This window comes from Eubalaena glacialis, chromosome 18, assembly GCF_028564815.1.
Source record: "Eubalaena glacialis isolate mEubGla1 chromosome 18, mEubGla1.1.hap2.+ XY, whole genome shotgun sequence".
Taxonomy (NCBI): domain Eukaryota; kingdom Metazoa; phylum Chordata; class Mammalia; order Artiodactyla; family Balaenidae; genus Eubalaena; species Eubalaena glacialis.
This window is the reverse complement of record NC_083733.1, coordinates 10,686,512-10,708,256: the sequence shown is the minus strand read 5'-3', so window position 1 is coordinate 10,708,256 and position 21,745 is coordinate 10,686,512. Positions and strand designations below refer to the sequence as shown.

Below are 21,745 nucleotides of genomic sequence, written 5' to 3'. Positions count from 1 at the left end.
ACATCCACATCGTCAGACTCCCTCCGCATAAGAATACAAGAGTCAGTTTTCTTATAAATATATCCCTGTGCCTTCAGAGATCCAGTTATTTTCAGCAGGCTGCATTGGCATACTGTGAAGTTCAAAAGCAAATACACACCTTTCAATATACTTCTAGACGGTTTTCCTGCTGCCACCCAATCCACCTGCCAGCCCCCATATACCATTCCTCTCGATCTCCCAGGCTAAATTCCTCAAAAGCAGGTGAAGTACCTAAAATCATTATTCTTAATGGCATTGAGATCAACAAGTATACACCGGAAAAAATAAACTTACGTAAATGCATTCTATTAAAGAGGCCAGTTTGTGACTGTGTTGTATCAATTGTTCTCAGCTGGGGACAATGATGCCCCCAGGGAACACCGGGCCACGTCTGGAAACATTTTTGGACACAGCCAGGGGGGCGTTACTGGCATCCAGTGGGTAGAGGCCACAGCAAACTCGCCTTCCCCCGCCTCAATGGTGTCAATGGTGCCCTGAGAAACCGTGGGCTAAATATCACAATTTCCTACGCAATTGTAAACAGTGAAATGGAAGGACGCTTGCTGCTTCTCCTTGGACCTACTGTCCCACTTGCCCCACGAGGCAGCATGAGGAGCTGATGGATGACCTCAGATGGCCATGGTTCTGCAAAGGGAAGGGACCGTGTGCTTGAGCCAGCTGCACAGTGAGCACTCTAGACGTTTTCTGCATTTGTTTTTTTATTGCTACAGAACAAATTACCACATAGTTAGCAGCTTAAAAATAACTCCTATTTATTAGCTCATAGTCCTGCAAGTCACAAGTCTGGGCACAGTGCGACTGGGTTCTCTGCTCAGGGTTTCTGCCTGAGCCAGGCTGCATTCCTTTCTCTGGGAAAGAATCCACTTTCAAGTTCATTCAGATGGTTGGCACAGTTCAGTCCCTTCTAGTTATAGGACCAAGGCCCCGTTTCCTTGCTGGCCATCAGCTAGAGGCCACCTGCATTCCTTGCCACACGGCCCCCTCCACCTCCAAAGCCAGCAATGGAGAATTTCTCACATGTCAAATCCCCCTAGCTATGAAACTCTCTGCCTTTCCTGATTCTGTGTGATCACAGGATAGGTCAAACCTACCTGGACAATCTTCCTATCTTAAGGTCAAGTGATTTGAAGCCTTCATTACATCTGCAAAATCCCTTCCCAGCAGCACCTAAATTAGCAGTTGATCGAATCACTGGGAGATGGTGTGCATATACCAGGGGCTGGGAAGCTTGGGGGCCAATTTAGAATTCTACTCCCACAATTTTTATATGTTATCATTATCTCATTTAATTCTCATGGTAACCCTTTTGAAACAGGAGGGAAGGGGGCGGGGCACAACCTCTAAAAGAATGACATAGCCCTTGAGGATACAACATAAACTGGTTAGAACCAACTAGTTAGAACCAACTAGGTTCAAGATGGCAGAAGTTTCGACTTCCAATTGAGCCTCATTATGTGCTCATTGTAATACATTAGCATATGCTAAAGGACACACCCACAGGCGCCATGACAGTTCCGAGGCCGACCATAAAAGGCCAAAAAGTGGGCGTGGCCCAATTCCTGGAAATCTCTGCCTCTTCTTCAAGATAGTTGGAATAATCGTCCCACTCATTAGCCTATGAAATTACCCAGCCCATAAAAAATAACCAATCCATATTTCGGGGACTCTCGCCTTCTCAGATGGCTCACACTCTGTGGAGGTGCTTCTCCCAGGGCCGTTCTCGCCTTTTGAGATGGACCACATTCTGTCTATGGAATGTGGATCTCTCTAAATAAATCCACTTCTTACCTATGACTTTGTCTCACTGAATTCTTTCTGCAATGAGAGAAAGAACGGGAGCTTCATTAAGTCCTGAGACCAGGTGTGTGATCTCAATTAAAAGACAGTGGGTTCAAGTCCCAACGTCGGTTTTGGCTGGGTTCAAGTCCCAACCTTAGGTGTACGGTTTCACTTTGAAGGTTTTTTTTTTGTTTTTTTGTTTTTTTAATCTCTGCTTTACAGTCAGGGAAACTAGATTCTCAGATAATTTGATAATGTCCCAAAGCTGGGTGAAGGATACATGGGAACTCTCTATATTATCTTTGCAACTGTTTGTGAGTCTAAAACTATTTCAAAATAAAATGCCTGGGCTTCCCTGGTGGTGAAGCGGTTAAGAATCCGCCTGCCAATGTAGGGGACATGGGTTCGAGCCCTGGTCCGGGAAGATCCTACATGCCGCGGAGCAACTAAGCCTGTGTGCCACAACTACTGAGCCCACGTGCCACAACTACTGAAGCCTGCACACTGAGAGCCTGTGCTCCACAGCAAGAGAAGCCACCACAATGAGAAGCCGGCGCACCGCAACGAAGAGTAGTCCCCGCTCGCTGCAACCAAAGAAAAGCCCAGGGCTTCCCTGGTGGTGCAGTGGTTGAGAATCTGCCTGCCAATGCAGGGGACACGGGTTCGAGCCCTGGTCTGGGAAGATCCCACATGCCACGGAGCAACTGGGCCCGTGAGCCACAACTACTGAGGCTGCGCGTCTGGAGCCTGTGCTCCGCAACGAGAGGCCGCGATAGTGAGAGGCCTGCGCACCGCGATGAAGACTGGCCCCCGCTCGCCGCAACCAGAGAAAGCCCTCGCACAGAAACGAAGACCCAACACAGCCAAAAATAAATTAATTAATTAAAAAAAAAAAAAAAGAAAAGCCCATGAGCAGCAACAAAGAGCTAACGCAGCCAAAAATAATTAAAAATAAATAAAATGTCTTTAAAAAGAATAATTTCACCAAGATCACGTAACTCTTAAGTGAAAGAGATGAACTTCTAAAATCCCATGCATTTTAACATACCATCCTGCCTTCTTAAATTACTGCACAAGGCATTTCTAAGGTGACAGCATCTCTAAAGCCCCTGAGGACATTTATCTAGAGCAGGGGTCCTCAAACTTGACTGCACGTTAGAATCAACTGGGGAGTCTTTTAAAAACACAGATACCTGGGCCTCATCCTCAGCTATTCTGCTTTCATTGGCCTGGGGTAGGCTCTGGGCATCTACATTTTTTTAAAGCTCTATATGCTGAGACTCACTGATCTAGATATTATTTTATCATAAATGACAATGCTAAATATATAATATTAAACAGAAATTAGCATTTGCTTTATGCACAAAAGGAATCTTTTAAAGGGACTGGAATTCATCTTACTTCAGTGCCTTTTACAGGAAAACAATGACTGTAAAACCCTGAGATAAGACTAAGCCTTAGGAAAACACATTAGCATATTTAAAGAGTGAGAACGCATTTCAGTAATATTTTCTTTCAGCCACATCTCTGTGCTGCCTACAACAGACCTCAACTCGACAATCAAGGTAGAAATAAAAATTGTGTTCATTATTTATCGACAGAGAAATTCACTTGGGGTAACTCTTCATTCGCCCCCTCAAAGTGACAAAGTAAAATATGAAAGGGAGTTGAGGAATTGTAAAGTCACAGAATGAACCCACAGACACTCAAACAGCACTCTGCTGTGGGAGAACTCAGTAAATAATGAGACAGATAATCTCCTTTGACTAGCTTATCTCAATCCCTTTCAAGTGCCGGTTCTAAAGAAGGGTGTGCACATAGCTGGCTTCTAGTAAATTAGTGATGTGCACTTTATAATTTATATTAGAAAGCATGCCCCCTTGACTTGTGGTGGTAATAAGGGCAGATAAGATATTTCAAAGCTCAGTGGCATGAATAAGCAATCAAAAGAATTCAGCTGAACATGAAATCCTTCCATACATCAAAGGCATCCCTTCAGGAGAGGTGAGCACGCAGTCCAGACAGGACACTCTCGCCAGACTTGTATTATGGTATTTGAGTGTACGGGGCCCTGTAACTGGATAGAAAAACCGTGGGAACGCGCTTCCATGGCAATAACTTGATCTAACTGAGGAGGAACTCCTGGGTTTGTGGACAGAGATGTGTAGGAAACCCAGGCAAATATTTTGGGTCATGAGAGCCTTCATGTGCACTGTTAACATTAGGGCTGTTTATACTTGGACTTCAGGAATTAATCAGTACCATTTTCTCTTAAATTGTTTATTGTTGATGGTGGGAAACCATGCAATTTTACCAGCACACATGCTCCACTGGAGAGAACTGGTTTTCTAAGCCACTGTTTTAGGCTCACAGAAAACAAAAAATGAAGTGAGTTCTCAGTAACTTTGCATGTTATACAACCAAGGTGATAGTGATATTGGGTGGATAATGTCAGTTATCAGCAAGTCAATCTCTGGCCACAGCTTATATCCCATATGTGTTTGGCATCTCAGCTTTTCACAAAGTAGGTCTTTCTGTCTCTCTCTCTCATAAAATATAGAATTGCATGCAACTGAGAAGACCCATATACAGGGAGATCAGCTCAATGCTTTGTGACGACCTAGAGGGGTGGAAAAGGGAGGGTTGGGAGGGAGGCTCAAGAGGGAGGGGATATGGGGATATATGTATACATATAGCTGATTCACTCTGTTGTAAAGCAGAAACTAACACGACATTGTAAAGCAATTATACTCCAATAAAGATGTTTAAAAAACAACCCCCCCCGCCCCCCGCCACACACACAGAGAAGACCCATATATATGCATGCTCTTTCAGCAACAGCAAAAGAAAACTGGAAACAAATATATTAATCGGAAGGGAATGATTAAATATACAGCAGTTAAAAGAATAAGATAGATGCTTACATCGTGATAAGGAACTCCAAGATACACATTATTTTTAAGCACTTCTTCTCCACCAAAAAAAAAAAAATGCTTCAGAAATAGTACTGGCTAACACAATTTATGTACATTTTAAGGGCACACACACAACAGAAAGAATCAACTCTGGTTTCAAAAAGAGCTTCAAACTGATAGGTAACTGGAGCTCTTGGCTTGTGGTGCACGATCCCAGACCTCCTTCTGTGCGTTAATTCACATGCCAATACAGAAACCAAAATACGATTTAGTCTTGTTTGGACACACAGATGGTTTGACTGTGGCCCTCTGAGGCTTACTGACAGGTGAGAGAGCAAATGCAGCCCAGAGCCCCACCCACTTGTTCTCACGCATGATATAGGTTACAACTGCGGAGTTACTGCTCCGTAAGTCACACAAGATACCAGGCACCTAGGGAAACGTCTGAATCATGTCTGGAATCGGGTGGTCCTGCATGCAGAAGGGCAAGAAGGAAGAGCAATAAGAGCTGAAAGACTGATAGAAAGAGGGCAGTGATGATGTCATTGGGTAGCTTGGGTCCAGCCTTGCTGAAAGCTAGTCACCTAGTACAAGGTGGGGGAGGGGAAGAAGGAAAGAGGAGGAAGGGGGGCAGGAGGAGAGGGAGGGGGGAGAGAGGAAGAGGGAGAGGGGGAGAGGAGAGGGGGAGAGAGAGAGACAGAGACAGAGAGAAGAAAGTTTATCCCAGAGACAAAAAAATCTATTTTCTTATGCTTAACCAAGTTCAAGGTGGAGTTGTTCTAATACTTGCCACTGAGAAGTCCTATAATATAGAAACAAGGACCATCTGTACATTTGGATTCACATTAGCCACCCCTACCTGCCCCCCTTAGTACACACACTGCCTAAGGCTAGTCAGAGCAACGATGACCACACTTACAAGGTGTGATGCATTCCAAAAGCAAACGCAGTTCTCCAAAAGCATGTTCCACTAGTCTTCTATCTCCCCGGAGAAGGTTCTTTGCGGACTTCTTTAGGACAACGATTCACAGTCTCCAGTGCCCCCGGAACCATCTGTGAAGCTCTTCTTTCCTTTATTCAAGTGGACACACAGGCTCTACCTAGTACCTACTGAATGTTCAGAGGTGGAGTCTAAATATATGTAGTTTTTTTCCCCTCCAAAGTGCCCAAGTCTTTTTCAAGCGCATGGGGAAAAAAATTGCTACTTTAGACCTTGAATAGCGATATGCCGACTGGTGGTTAAATATCATTAAGACCTCCATCTGTGTCTTAGCTGAATCTTCCTCTCCATGGCTCCAGTTTTAATAATTCAATACATGCTCAATCAATATAAACTGTTATTAGTATCTAGACTAAAACTTTCCTGCCTGTGGGTGGTAAGGTGGGTTGGCATTAGCCAATTCTGCTACAATAATACCAATCACTACTTGATATATTATCACACTATCAATGTAATTACTATGTGCCAGGCACTGTTTTTTAGCATTGTACACGGACCATTTTTGTTTCAATTAAGCATCTGTAAACCTGAGGAACTACCATTATCCTCATCTGGCCAGTGAAGACATTAAGCCCAGAGAGGGTAAATAATTTGACCTGGGTCACACAGTAAAGGCCACAGCTGGGGTTTCAGAGTCTGAGCTCAAAGCCATTACACTGCCTGGCTTTATCTCATGTGCCTTGATCCCCATCTTTATCGATTTCTTTGCTCCTTCCTCTTTGATTCTTTATCTTCCTCTCATTTTATGTCTTCATAGTTGATCAAGCAGTAGGTTACCTTCCCCCACAAACCCCCCAGGACTCTCACCAGGATGACTGCCAACATCCAAGGGCTCATTTCCTGTTCTGATGAGCTTGAAAAGGCTCCAGGGCAGGAGCTTCAATTACCGTTTCCTTCCTAGACCCTCTCAGAGACCAAAGTCAAGAATAATCAAGGAACTATCATATGACACAGCAATTCCACTCCTGGGTCTATATCTGAAAGCAACAACAGTAATGCAAAAAGATACATGCACCCCCAGTGCTCACAGCAGCATGATTTACAATTGCCAAGATATGGAAGCAACCTAAATGTACATCAACAGATGAATGGATAAAGAAGATGTGTGTGTGTGTGTGTGTGTGTGTGTGTGTGTATCTACACACACACACAATGGAATACTACTGAAAAAGAATGAAATTTTGCCATTTGCAGCAACATGGACTTGGAGGGTATTATGCTAAGTGAAGTAAGTCAGACAGAGAAGGACAAATACTGTATGGTATTACTTACACAGGGAGTCTAAAAACTACAACAAACTAGTGAATATAATGAAAAGAAGTAAACTCTCACAGATATAGAGAACTAGTGGTTACCACTGGGGAGAGAAAAGGAGGAGGGGCAATATAAGGGTAGGAGAGTAAGAGGTACAAACTATTACATATAAAATAAGCTACAAGGATATATTGTACAACATGGGGAATATAGCCAATATTTTATAATAATTATAAATGGAGTATGACCCTTAAAAATCGTGAATCACTATATTGAACATCTGTAACTTTATAATATTGTATACCAACTATAACTCAATAAAAAAACAAACAACAACGAAAAGAATAATCGAGGATAGAGTTCATTCATAGATCATCACAATCCTGAGAGAGGGAGTTACCATTGCCCATTTCTCATCTCTTTACAGATGAGAAAACTGAGTGCAGAGCCCAAGACTCACAATTCTGGCCCTTGGGGAGACGGATGCTTCAGTGGCCATCCTCTAACAGGTAGAGAGCATGGGGAGGAGAGATAAGCCTTTCACCCTCCCATGAGAGCAACCTTCAAATCAGCCTGGGGGTCCCGCTCTCTGGCAAGAACCTTGGTGTTTTTTCGTTTGTTTGTTTTTTGTTCAATGAAACTTAGACATGCTTTATTAGGATGAAAGAACTTTACATTTGTTTTAAATATCAAAATAACACAAAGAACTAGTTCAATATACAACACCCTTCCTAGTCTTCAGAGAGAACTGAATTTTTCTATAGAGACATTGGTACTCAGGAAACACGACACAGTCAAAATATCTATAAAACTCACAAGATACTTTACACACAGTTGCCAAAATGATGAATCTTGATATTTTAGATTTTTCTTTGTAATTGTTTTTAAAAGAGTCTTTAATGATTAAAAACAAAACTTAGGATTGGAGACTGAAAGCTAAGTTCAAAGGCATTTCCACTTTAGTGTACATCATAAATCCCGTAATCAGAACACCTTGGCAATTTAAAAAAAAAAAAGACTGGCTGGCATTTTGCTAAAAGTGTTGTTATGAGCAAATAATCATCTTCACACATCATGTCTGAAAGGAGCATACAGGAAAGAGGCAAAAAAAAAAAAAATCCTTTTACCCTTGATGAAACAAGGCATAACCTAAGAAAACATCTCTGATTTGGGTCAGTCTGTGTCCAAAAACTTGTAAATAGAACCCAGTCTAATCCTTAACTTCACGTGATCCTCTCAAGTGACCAAAAAGTTCCAGGGGGGTGGTATGTCACGCAGCAAACCTCTGCTGGTTAACGAGGCCCCACAAAGCAGAAGAGCCTGCTTTCTTTCTGCCTGTCTGGACTAAGGTCATTTAACTTCAGCCCTTTTATGAATGGAAATTTTTCTAAAGACTACCGGGCAGCCGGCGACCAGCAACAGACAACTCAATGGCTGAGCTTTCTGAGTCATAAAATACTTCTGAAAAAAAGGAGATCAAAGTGTTCCCCTAGCGCCTATTGAAACCAACTGCTTCCAAAGCTCCTTTCAGGGACCTAGGCTCTCCGGAGAATGGGTCCCTGCCGTCATAGTCCAAAAAGGCCACCACTAAGAAAGAGACAATGGGGACATTAGGGCAGCCAGCCATGGAAGAGAAACACCACTTATGGTTTAATTGTTGCAGACAAAGCAAAAGGAAAGGAAGGAAAACCAAGTGACAAAATTGGACAGTGCATCGGCAGTCAAGCCTGGAGGGATTTCGTGGTGCATATTCCACTCTGAGCCCCTGATGTGATGCTGAGGCTGGATCCTAATCAGAGGCTGGACAGAAGATGCCAAAGGAACAGCACAGCTCTACCACTCCCGCCAGCTGGGCCCCCCGCTGAGGTGATTAATCAGAGCTAAAGTACCCACGTATCACAGATCTGGGCAGAAATGCTATACGGGTGGCATTTTTGCATGCCTCTTGCCTTGATCTTCACATTGGAGCTGAGTGTCCGGAATTTAAGCAAGAGGTGCATTTGCCCAACTGGAAGACGTACGCGGTAACTGGATTCATCTGGTACCAATAAAGTACAAATAATCTCAGACCTAAGAATTGTTCTTTCACGGCGAACCATGGAACCCTGGGCAAGTTGTGGATGGAAGCATGGCTTAAAAGGGGGGATGGGGAAGTAGTCAAATTAGTATCAAAATTCCACCTCTTGGAGCTTCACAATGCACATTAGCACATTAAAAGGTAAGAAATGTATTAGAGCAAAGACATTTGCTTAATAAAATTTTCCCGAACTTTATCGGAATATGTGGCCATGATACCACTTATAGGGTCATAAAACCCTTTTATGGCTGGAATACCTCTTAGTTAGAAATCAATACATAATATTATAGTACCTCTTTTGGGAATTAGTGCTTTGGTGATTTTCTTGTCACTACCAGACTAGGAAGAGAGGTTCCTTGAAAAAAAGTTTCCACAGTCAAATAAGTTAGGGAAATTTTTTAAACAGAGTTAAGCAAATGTCTTTAACATAGGACATTTCTGAGTTGTTAACATCCTAATCTAAAACCATACTCCATGAACCCTTTGTTCCAGGGCTCTGCTGAGTCACAGCCTGGTTCAAAATAAAATAGCATTTCTGGGTCTAATATCACCACTCCATTTCTTCCTTAGAATGAAATCCAGTGAAGCAGAATACAGCATCCATCTTGCTTGCAGCTTTTTCTACCCTATGCTCTGAACAGTGCCTGACATAACAGAAGCCCATCAATAGTTGAATGACAGAGTCATTCCATGTATCTTTCTGGTCAGTTCTCCAAATATGACATTTCTACTAAGTTGCAGAAACGGGCTCAGTCTGTCAAACCAACAGCAATTAAGAAAAAAACTTGCCTATATGTCCAATGTCTTAATCCAATGGTTCTCTAATGTTAATATGTATTAGAATCACTTGGAGAATTAAAAATACATACTCCTGGGCCCAGCATCCCTGACCTTCTGTTGTATGTAAAGACATTGACATTTTCAACACCTCAAGTTAAGCTAATCCAGCTGACCACACTCCGAAAATTACCGTCTTCCTGAAAAAGGAATGCCGAGGTAGAAAAATTGGGGGCAAAAGGGTCTTTGAGATCTCCTAGTATGTAGGAAGAAAGACACAGGTTTGTCCTAGCATCCCAGAAAACGAAATTAAGAAATACAGGTGAAAGTCATAAGAAGGCAGGTTGTATGTAGTTCAACATCAAGATGAAGGGTCTCCTGACAATGGCATAAGCTTCCTGGATGTAATGACAGTTTCATCAACATGGTGGTCAAGGAGAAGCTGGGTATGGTCAAAAGAACGTGCATGGCAGAAAGTGGTTAGATTGGGCTCATCTGCAACCCTGAGATTCTGGGACAAAGTTCTGCAAACCTAGATAACCTTCACAGGGTGTAAGGCAGCCAGGCATAGGGGGCAGTGGTGAGCTGGAGAGAGCTTGTTCCTGTTGAAAGGCATTCAAAATTTTAAAAACTTAAAAGCTTTTGCACAGCAAAGGATACCATAAACAAGACAAAAAGATAACCCTCAGAATGGGAGAAAATATTTGCAAACAAAGCAACTGACAAAGGATTAATCTCCAAAATATACAAGCAGCTCATGAAGCTCAATATCAAAAAAAAACCAACCCAATCCAAAAATGGGCAGAAGATCTAAACAACATTTCTCCAAAGAAGACATACAGATGGCCAACAAACACATGAAAAGATGCTCAACATCACTAATCGTTAGAGAATTGCACATCAAAACTACAATGAGGTATCACCTCACACTGGTCAGAATGGCCATCATCAAAAAATCTACAAACAATAAATGCTGGAGAGGGTGTGGAGAAAAGGGAACCCTCTTGCACTGTTGGTGGGAATGTAAATTGATACAGTCACTATGGAGAACAGTATGGAGGTTCCTTAAAAAACTAAAAACAGAACTACCATACGACCCAGCAATCCCACTACTGGGCATATACCCAGAGGAAACCATAATTCAAAAAGACACATGCAACCCCAATGTTCATTGCAGCACTATTTACAATAGCCAGGGCATGGAGGCAACCTAAATATCCATCAACAGAGGAATGGATAAAGAAGATGTGGTGCATATATACAAAGGAATATTACTCAGCCATAAAAAGGAACGAAATTGGGTCATGTGTAAAGACGTGGATGGACCTAGAGAGTGTCATACAGAGTGAAATAAGTCAGAAAGAGAAAAACAAATGTTGTATATTAATGCATATATGTGGAATCTAGAAAAATCTTATAGATGACCTTATTTGCCAAGCAGAAATAGAGACAAAGATGTAGAGAACAAATGTACAGATACCAAGGGGGAAAGGGGAGGGGTGGGAGAAATTGGGAGATTGGGATCGACACATATACACTATTGATACTATGTATAAAATAGACAACTGATGGGAACATACTGTATAGCACAGGGAACTCTACTTAATGCACTGTGGTGTACTAAATTGGAGGGAAATCCAAAAGTGACGGGATACATGTATATGTATGGCTGATTCATTTTGCTGTGCAGTAGAAGCTAACATAACATTGTAAAGCAACTATACTCCAATAAAACTTTTAAAAAACACCCCCTCCAGACATAACAGTAGGCAGGATTCACTCATGGAAGTTTGCAACTCCTGTTTGATGGATTATTCCAAGTAAATAACTGCCTACTTAACTCCTGAATAAAATGAGACCCATCATGTGGGGGGGTACATTTTAAGAGACTATTTTGAGTATAGTTTAATTCTGAATTATTAAATTCCCTGCCAGAGAAATCCTAACTGGAATATGTATGTATGCAAATATATTTCACTATTAGAACCCCTCCACCCTTTCTCACTCGCTCTTGGGGTTTCCCTAGCAGTCAAGATAATGGTTAGCTTTCCTGTCAGTACTCTGTTATCTAAAGGGGACTTATCACTTTTTTAATACACACTGATGCATACTAGGATATTGCTAGAACCTTGAAAATCACTCTGATGCCAGTTGCCAGCCCCCCTCTTGGTGAAACACCAATGTAGACACTTCAGGTGGAAGAAGATTCATCTCAGTCTCCTTCACCTCATGTCAGTTTCTGTATTTGTGGAAGCAGAGTCGTTTATCTCTTCTGGCTTGCGAACTTTGATGAGCACGTAAGAGACCTGCCCATCCACCCAGCATGTTAGAGACCTGCCCATCTCCTGAACCCTTGAATCATCCGCTATTCTGAATGCATTACAGCACTTGCTAATTCACTTTAGGAACCCCTTGTTTGACCAAAGAAGGTGAGCAGTGTTCATGGGTTCTGGGTAGCTAGAAGGAAAAATTCTTCCTCCTGGAGTGATTATTTCCCTCCATCCCTATATCTCTCAATGGGCCTAGAGAAGTGATTCCTCAATGTGGAGCCTCAAGTGATTTCCCAGGGTTCACTATTGCTATTCAATAGTGTTTCATATGCAGGTCAAGGCACTGTTAGAGATGCAAAGCCATGATATCAAAGATGCTAAGTTGGCAAAGGTGTTTTTGCTCAGAATTTTTGTTTCTATTCACAAAGAAAGGAAAAAGCATCACAATTTGGGCTGAAAACATTTACAGGAGTCCTCCACTTTTGCAAGTTTGCTTTATGTCACTTTGCTTTTACGAAAGACCCAATTAGCACCTGTTTTTTGCTAACCAAAAGAAATACGAAGAGGATTTTCGTTTTTATGACAAAAAAAAAACAAACCCAAAGCAAAATAGCGATCAGTGTGGTCAGTGTTTGTCTGTTGGTTTTGCACCTAACCCTTATACAGGCAGCGCTCACCCTAAGCAGGGAGAGTGGCACTGCCCAGCTCCTTCCCCAGGAACTGCACTCAGAATCTCTGCATCAAGCCACTGTAGCTCTGAACTATGTCTGTGAGCACTTGTGCTTTATGTCAATTTATTTTGTGCATTCATTGCCAAGATGTGTCCTAAGGTAATTGCGTCTTTGCTTTTGTCATTTTGGCTTACAAAAGATTTCATAGGAACACTCTACTTTCAGATAACGGGGAAAACCTGTATAATACTTCTTGTCCATATAAGATATCACAAAAGAGGGTATACAAGTGGCCAGTAGGCATAAGAAAGGATACTCAACTTCATTAACCATCAGAACAATGCAAACTAAACCCATTGTGTGATATTGCTTCACATCCATCAATGGGAGTGGCAAAAATGGAAAAGACAGACAACAGCAAGTGTTGATGAGAATGTGGAGCAACTGGAACTCTTATACACTGCTGACGGCCGTGTAGATTAGTGCAACCACTCTGAAAAGCTGTTTGGCAGAATCTAGGAAAATAGCAGTAAGTGCAGCTCCTGGGGAAGGAGCTGGGTGGTGCCACTCTCCCTGCTTGGGGTGAGTGCTGCCTGTATAAGGGCTAGCTGCAAAACCAACAAACGAACACTGACCGCACTGACCACTATTTTGCTTTGGGGAGAACATATATATTAACCTATGACCCAGCAACTTCAGTCTCTGGTATGTTTCCAACGGAAGGTGTCCATAAGCTCACCAAAAGGCATAGACGAGAATGTTTAGCATTACTCCTCCTAACAGCCCCAAACTGGAAACAATTTAAATGCCACCAACAATTAGATGGAAACAATGTAGAATATTCATACAGAGGAATTATTGTATGACCCTCTCTTAGGTAAAAAATTTCTAAATAGCCGAACTTAAGCTACGTTACAAATTAGGATAGTGGTTACTTCTGGTGGACACTGAGTGGAAGGGGATGTGGGGTAGGGGTCTTCTGGGACACTGGTAACGTCCCGTTTGATCTGGCTGTTGGTTACAGCGGTGTGAACTCTGTAAAAATGCATTAGGCTGTACTCCACGATTTTTGCATTTTCTGTATATACATTTTTGCACTTTTCTGTACACACATTATACTTCAAAAGAAGTTACAGACATTAATACAGAGCAGTGTCTCAGCTTCTCATTTGTGGTTTTGTCCTCTTCCTTGTTTTATTTTTCTTATTGTTTGATTGAGGACGGCTGTATGTGTCTGTATTTTGCTGTTGTTCGGCAGGGACTTGGGGAGGTGGGTAATGCAAGGGGGATAAGCTTGATCCTCTCCCTACCCCATACCCCATGGGCCCAAACAATTGGGTAATTGGAGTCAGATGCCTAGAGATGGCCGTGGTCTTAGAAATAATTTCACAGGGTCCAGGAGAGGAAACTGAGGCCTACAGAACTAAAGTTAATTAAGTATATGTGGCTGGCTTGTTGAAAAGTAGGAACAGATTGTGAGTTTCATGATTTCAATTTATAACAGCCTTATAAAAAAGAATGAAATAATGCCATTTGCAGCAACATGGATGCCCCTAGAGATGATCATACTAAGTGAAGTAAGTCAGACAGAGAAAGACAAATATCATATGATTTTGCTTATATGTGGAATCTAAAAAAATGATACAAATGAACTTATTTACAAAAAAGAAACAGACTCAACAGACTTTGAAAACAAACTTATGGTTACCAAAGTGGAAAGGTGGGGGGGAGGGATAAATTAGGAGTTTGGGATTAACATATACACATTACTATATATAAAATAGATAATCAACAAGGACCTACTGTATAGCACAGGGAACTCTACTCAATATTCAGTAATAACCTATATGGGAAAAGAATCTGAAAAAGAATGCATATATGTATAACTCAGTCACTTTGCTGTACACCTGAAACTAACAAAACATTGTAAATCAACTACAGTCCAATATAAAATAAAAACTGAATTAAAATGATAAAAACAAACAAAAATCAGATTGGTATGCAAAGAAAAAAAGTTATATCAGCCTTATACATGGGCAGATGTGGTTGCCAATGACTTCTTTCACCTTCATCCCAAAGATGGAACTTTTTAACTTGCCTCATTCTATGTGCTAAGTGGTCATTCCCTGTTCAAAAGTGAATCTCCTTCTTAGGAGAAACAACCCAACATCTATGAATATGGGATAACTGGTCAGATTTCCTATCACTCACAGAAAGTGGAATCTTGAGCACATTAACCATGGGGAGACTAAGTTCCTTCCAAGAGCTGCTGTAGCACTTCCCATGTAGGAAGTCACTTTATCCCCACGGTGCTGTAAATCCTCGTTATTCCCACTGTAGAGATAGAGACACTAAGACACAGAGAGATTCATAACTTGCCCAAGGTCCTACTAGTAAGGGCTGGTATGAAAAATGAACTTGGACAGACTACTCTTAACCCCTGGGTTATCTGGAATGGGATAGTTTAAGGCACTGTGATGGAGGGCCTAACCTCCTTCTGAAGACATAAGGATACTGGAATCGACAGAAGAGAGGGAAAACAGGAGGACGCTCCCAAACGAGCAGGAGACTTACGACAACCAAACCAACCAAACAGCAAAAACAAGACATATTCACGTGCGTGTGGGCTGCCTAGCTGTGTGTAACCATGTTAGAATATATAGGTCATTAGTAAGCTATATTGTTCATTTAAACAGATCCAGCTTAGCCGGGAATTGTTAAATCTTTGCTTCGCTCTATAGTTTAAAGACCATACCCAAAAAATATCATAACTCTGGTTGTGATAAAAGATTTTAGCTACATGTCAAGTCACAATATGAAAACAAAAAAGTTAAAGAATAAAGTTTCAGCTAGCCAAGAACATGGGAGTCTTCATTCACCAGCGCCTAAGCCCCTCCCTCTTGCTCGGACATGATGTATCATGTACATTACTAACTACATCCTCAGCTGGGCTTTCTCACATTTTCCTTCCTCTAGCCACGCCAGAGCATGACCATGGTGTGTCTCAACACACACACAAACTCTTCTGTCAGTTACAGACACTTCTCAATTGCAACACAGGATGAAATCAACCCAGATCACAGATGACTGAATCCTGAGACAAGCATCATTTATACCAATATTCTTGATCTCGAGCCCAACAGTTGAGGATTACACAAGAGGAAATAACGCTTGTCCCAAATGTTTTTTTAAGTGCCCTGCCTTCCTGGATGCCACACTTAATCCCACCAGCCCCTGAACACACCACATCACACTCAAAAAGGACGTCTTACGTGAGTAGGACAACATGAACAGATCAGTTGAAAGAAAACAAGAGGCCTCCCTTCCACAGGGAAGGTTGGGCTTCCCAGGGCAGCGAATGCACTTTTGCATTAAATACAGTTTTCCCTGTTTCAAAGCACTGTAGAGGCACGCAGCTTGTTAGATTTATATAAAGCCTGGTCTCTCAAGACTTTCCAAAGCGAATGGCATCCATCAAATTAATTTCCTTGGGGGATCATCTCAAACATGGAAAATGAAGAGGCCCAGACCATTAAACATCAAAAGAACGTTCTAAATGGTAATTAAAGTTCTTTTAGATAGATTTTCTTTTTCTGGGAGCAGATTAGATTAATTCAATTGAGAATATTATACGTATCAAAGCTGACAGTGTGAATGTGTGGAGCTGGCTGCAAGAGCACTTAGGATTGCAGACATCTGTTCATTCCAGTTACACAAAACACAGGAAAGAGGGAGTAGGGGGTGCTTACCAAGCCGGCACATGTAGACACAGCGACGGAGGACGAGCTGTCGTTTCTGATAAATCCCTGATAGAAACATCTTGGCACCACGGGTTCCCGAGTCTCTGAAGCACCATCTTTCCCAAGTACCTGGACAATAAAGTGACTGCTCAAGATCGCCGAGGGCTTAAGCTCTAAGTGCAGTTCCTGTCCAAATGCTGAAAATCGGTAATGCAGGGAGCTGCTGGCACTCTGCGCCGACCGCTTTCTCCTGCCGTTGTGCAAAATGTCGTGTGAAACATATGACCCGCCCGAGTCCACTTCTACCGGCGTGACAAAGACGTAATCTGCAATGGGAAAGGTTTCGCTGTCAGCACCCAGAGTCCACAGTGCGCGAGGGTCCCTTTCCAACGGGCTGGCAAAGAGCAACGCACAGCTGAAAGATACTCGTTCTATTGCCATGCACCTAGACTACATGTAATTCAGAGCACCTCATGACAAGGAGAGTTCTGTGATCTTGACAATAAGCTCTGCCACAGCGATCCCTACAGAAACTAAAAGTCAAGCACCATCTTGTTGAATGTCAAGAATGTTTCTGGAAAATGCCACAACTTTCATGGTCTGCAGAGAGAGATGGACTTTTTATATATTAGTCATAGAGTCATCCATACATAAAAATTGATTTGGGGGAGACAGTATTAATAACTATAAAAACCACAAAGTCAAGAAAGGGACACTTTTTTCCAAGATGATGCCTTTGTGTTTAAACTACATTGGGAGCATTGGGGTGGGGGGGACAGAGTCTATATTTCCAATGTAACTCACAGCACTGAGTAACTTGAGATGAAGTCTCAGGTAATTAACAAGTAACTGTAGTTTTATGTTGCCAATATTAATTATATGTGATAATAAAACTCCAGCACCTGTATCGCTCAGCGTTTTACAAACGAGCTTTCCCTGGGACAATTCCATTTAATTGTAAGCATAAAATAGAGTGGACACATAAAAATGCCTCGAAATTGTCAGAACTTCCCACGACAGTCTGTTGCTGAAAATTGCTCAGACATGTTGGTGGAGGCGTGTCAGCTCAGGGGACACCTGGAAAGACGTGTTTAAAAATACCTTCACCGTTGCTCCCTAGAGCAGCGCTAATTACTGCTTGTCCCAGAGAAGAGAAGTTAAACAACAATTTGCTGCTTGAAAAAAACGAGGCCAGCAAACTGTTTCCTATCACACGACATTGAAACTGAAAAGTATCATCCCACAAGATGATTTGGAATATGCCCTCTGCGCATTAAAAAACGCTCTGTATTTCCACTTTCTAGGCACAGAATGGGAAACTAATTTGGACCGTGTTTAGAAAGATTCTGAATAACTAAGAGGCATGTTTGAGTCACTTGGGTCCTTGGTTACTGGAGGAAGAAAAGCAAGAGGAATTTCCCTTTTCCCAAAATAGTCAACAACCAAAAAAAAAAAAAAGAAAAGAAAGAAAAAAAAAACAAGAAGAGAAAAGAAAGAAAAAAGCTAAGGAATGAACAGAAGCCCTGTAGCTAGCAGGGATCAACGAGTGATATTCTAATTGGTCCTACATTTGAAAAAAAAATCCCAATATGACAATAATTTTCAACTATGTTCTGTGTATGAACCATCTGTGACTCATATTGCTTGAGAAATTCATTCTTACAATGTTCTTGCCGTCCTCCCCATTTTCTTTTTCACTCCTTTAACTAGAAATACTATCTAACTGACAAGCATATTAAAAAGCAATTGAAAAAAATGTTTTTCTCTTAACCTTAAAAAAATTGAGCAGGATATACATGATTTCTCTTCTCTCAAAAATTGCTACTATGCTGCTTTCCTGGTATGTGGCTTTTGATTAAACACAGCTTTTTCTTAGGGACAAATCACCTTCTCCCTCCCCCATACTAAAACCTAATTGTGAAAACCATCCCTGACATGCGCTCCAGACTGTCTCTATAAGCTGATTCTTACCTCCTTGTCCAAAGCCATCTGAAACTCTGCCTGCTCTTAGCTGGGAAAACACGCAGAAGCCTTATCCAGCCAGCGGTCTGCAGAATCAGCCTGCAAAGCCCCCCACCCAGACACCTGCTACTAGTTTGTTTCCAAGGGGAGAATGAACAAGCAGGCTGATGGTAATATTCAGTCCTTGATGGGAAGAGGGGCAGTCAGAGCCCCTGTAGTGAGTGATCTGATTAATCGGCTCAGGGGCTACCTAAAGATGAGGTCCTTACAGGTGGTAGCTGGAATGGAGGGGACCCTCCAGCCATTTGGCCCTGATGAAACAATGAGGGGTTGTTTTAGAGACTGCAGCCAGCTTTTCTGGTTGGACAAAAGGTGAATTTCTCAAGGGCAAATTCCTGGCTCTCCCCTGTCCCCTCACTCACCCACTCCCTGGCGGCACAGCCTTTCTCCATGACTCTGCCATCCCCCCTCTCCCCAGTATGATCCCTGGTCCCCTGAGAGGAGGAGATAACCCTAAAAAATGATAGAACCCCAGCTAGACATCATGGTCTTGCTATAGAAACCTTGGATCAGGAATCAGCTGTTCTCCAGTAGCTGATGGGAACAATGGAAACAAGGATTTTCCTTCCAGGTGTCAGGGAGAAGTTAATAAATGACAGAAGTAAAGAGTGTTCTGGAAGTTTGAAGCTAGGGAACTTCAAAGGAGATAAAGCAAACCCCCTCCCACCCCACCCCCACCCCCGCCAGAGGCTACCTGCTTTCCTCTCTCTAAAAGTGATCTTTGGGAATCAATGATATGAGGGAAGAGAAAAGGGAGAAAGAAGGAAGGAAAGGGAGAAAGGGGACAGGAGTGAAGTGGGGGGAGGGAAGATAGGGGAGAGGAAAGATGGGGGAGAGGAAAGATGGGGGAGAGGAAAGATGGGGGAGAGGAAAGATGGGGGAAGAAGGGGGCATGTCCTTTCCCGGAAGAGGAAGGAGATGAGGAAGGTGCCCTTTGATATCAGCTACCTGGTCAATGTCCACTCACTTTCTAATTTCTCACCGCAGCACGGATTTTTTTTTTTTTTTTTTAAACCAGCCGTCTGTGAACGAGGGAAAGTATTGTTTTCTCATTTATGTGACTTGCAGCTTGAGGCACTGATTCTTCCGATAAGTTCGGAGTCCGGGCCACATCCCCCTCTCCAAACAGGAACCGTTTCCAGGACGCGCGCACACCTGCCACGTGGGGGGAGGGGTGACCTCTTCTGCCCTTTCTCTCTTTGGGGGAAGGAAGGGACAAAGTGCCTGGAGAGGCCCTGCTGCGGGGGGGGGGGGTGCGGGGGGGGTGCGGGGGGGGGGCGAATACGAACCGTGGTTTAATCCGCTGCCGCCGCCGCCTCGGCTGTCACTGGCTAAGGCTGCGGCGACCGACGCACAGCAAAGGCAGCAGAGCTGGAGCGCCTGCAAGAGAAAAGGTGACACCGTGCGTGAGGGGCGCGGCGGGGCTGGGGTCCCCGGCCACCCGCCATCGGCGCCTCCCCGCCGGGCACCTGCCTTGGCCACGCGCCCCCGTCCCGCCGGCCCCCACGGCGGGCCCGAGCGGGCGGCGGGGAGGGCGCACGCGAGCAGGAGGGCGCACTCCATGGTCAGGTGCGGGCGCGGCGGCTGCGGGCGGCGCACATTCTCCCCGCCGCCCCGGAGCGCGGCGCTCCAGGTGCGGCGCCAGGTGGGAGCCGCCACCGCTCACATCGCGGGCCGGGCGCGCCGGGCCTCCCCGGCTCCGGCCGCCCGCGCGCCCTCCCTCCCGCCGGCGCCGGTCTGCACAGCGCCGCCTGCGGCTCCCGGAGGCGGGACGGGGGAGCCCCGGGTCAGGGCTGGCGCGCGCCTCCGAGCGCAGACGGCCGGGGGACTCTGTTCGCGCCCGCCCTCCCGTCCGTGCGTCTGTCTGTGTCGGGGTGAGCGTCTGAGGCTCCCGGGGCCAGCAGAGCCAGCTGGCTCCCCCAGCGCGCCGGAGCCGAGCGCCCGCCTCTCCACCGCACGGTGATTGGCGACCAGCGGCTCCCGGGCCCGTCCGAGCCCCCGGGCTGGTGCAAGGGCGTGGGATTCCCCGCTCCCGCTCCGAGGGAGGGGGCGCACGGGGAGGGGAGGCTGGGGGAGAGGAAGGGGGAGGGAGGGAGCGACCGCCGAGGGAGGGAGGAGAGCGCCCTGGGCCAGGCTGGGAAAACGTCACTGAAGCGCACGGAGCGATGAGCCGAGCAGGGGGGCAGCTCAGGTGAGCGGCGCGACTCCTCTCGCTGCCGGTGCAGACTTCTGTTTTACAAGTCTCCTGGCGAGACAGCCCAGATATTTAGCGTTCTCAGTACCTCCAAAGGGCCAGCTGCCCTCCTCTGCTTTATCTCGCTCACCTCGGACCCTCTCCTTGCAAAGGTGGGCCTTATTAACCCCTTGATAAGGTGGAGGAAACTGGTCTTGGCTGGGCTCAAGAGTACCTCGCTACCCAAAGAGTCATCCCGGTAACTCGCAAATGTCAGGCGGCCTGGAGGGCTGGAAGCAAGATCCTTGCCACCGGCTGCAGCGTGTGAAAATCCAGGCTGGCCGGCGGTGGCCTCACCTCTTCAGGTGACCGCGTTCCCAACTCCTCAAGATTGAATCCTGGCCCCAGACCCCGCAACCTGCAGAAATGAGCCGTAACACACACTGCTGCCGTCACCATGCATGCGCATCCCCTCTGCTGTGTGCCTGCTCATTTACCACCACATTTATTTGATCTTTTGATCCCCACTGTTTGCAGTGATGAACAAAATATATTCTCCTCACAGGCTAATAGAAAAGACCCTCAAGGGATAACTCGACAATACCAGAACCAAAATGATCACAAATACTATACAGGAAAAGAATGGGGTCCTAAATTAGAAAGAATAACAGCAGAATCTAATTTAATTGGAGGGGGTCTAAGAGTGGGTGTGCAACTGTAAGATGTCTGTTAGGAGCTGACATTTCAAAGAGGACCAAAGAGAGTGGGTCAGTTTTATAAAGAAGGAAAGGAGTGAGGTCTTGCATGTCAGGAGACAGAGCACAGTGTGAGTGAAGGTCTTGAAGTAGGAAACGTACCTGCCATGATGGAAGGCCTACAGGCCAGAGGGAGAAGACAGAAATAGCAGATGACCAGGTCAACAGGACCTTGTAGGCTGTGGGTGAAGCATGTAAGAAACTTAGATTTAAGGGGTGTGTATGTGTGTGTGTGTGTGTGTGTTCAGAGTCTGTTTCACTGGATGCATC

The 21,745-nt window shown here is 44.3% G+C and overlaps 1 protein-coding gene across 1 annotated transcript in view; it reads right to left on the bottom strand.

The window, feature by feature from the left end:
- Positions 1-20,197, bottom strand: part of ADAMTS18 (ADAM metallopeptidase with thrombospondin type 1 motif 18) — a 152,192-nt gene extending 131,995 nt beyond the window's left edge. Inside the window, exons 1-2 of the mRNA XM_061173193.1 lie at positions 19,837-20,197; positions 16,535-16,851 (exon numbers count right to left, since the gene is read on the bottom strand). Of these exons, the coding sequence (XP_061029176.1) occupies positions 16,535-16,851; positions 19,837-20,110 (591 nt within the window). The 5' untranslated portion in view covers positions 20,111-20,197. The remainder of the gene's footprint in view (positions 1-16,534; positions 16,852-19,836) is intronic.
- Between the last annotated feature and the right edge of the window lie 1,548 nt (positions 20,198-21,745).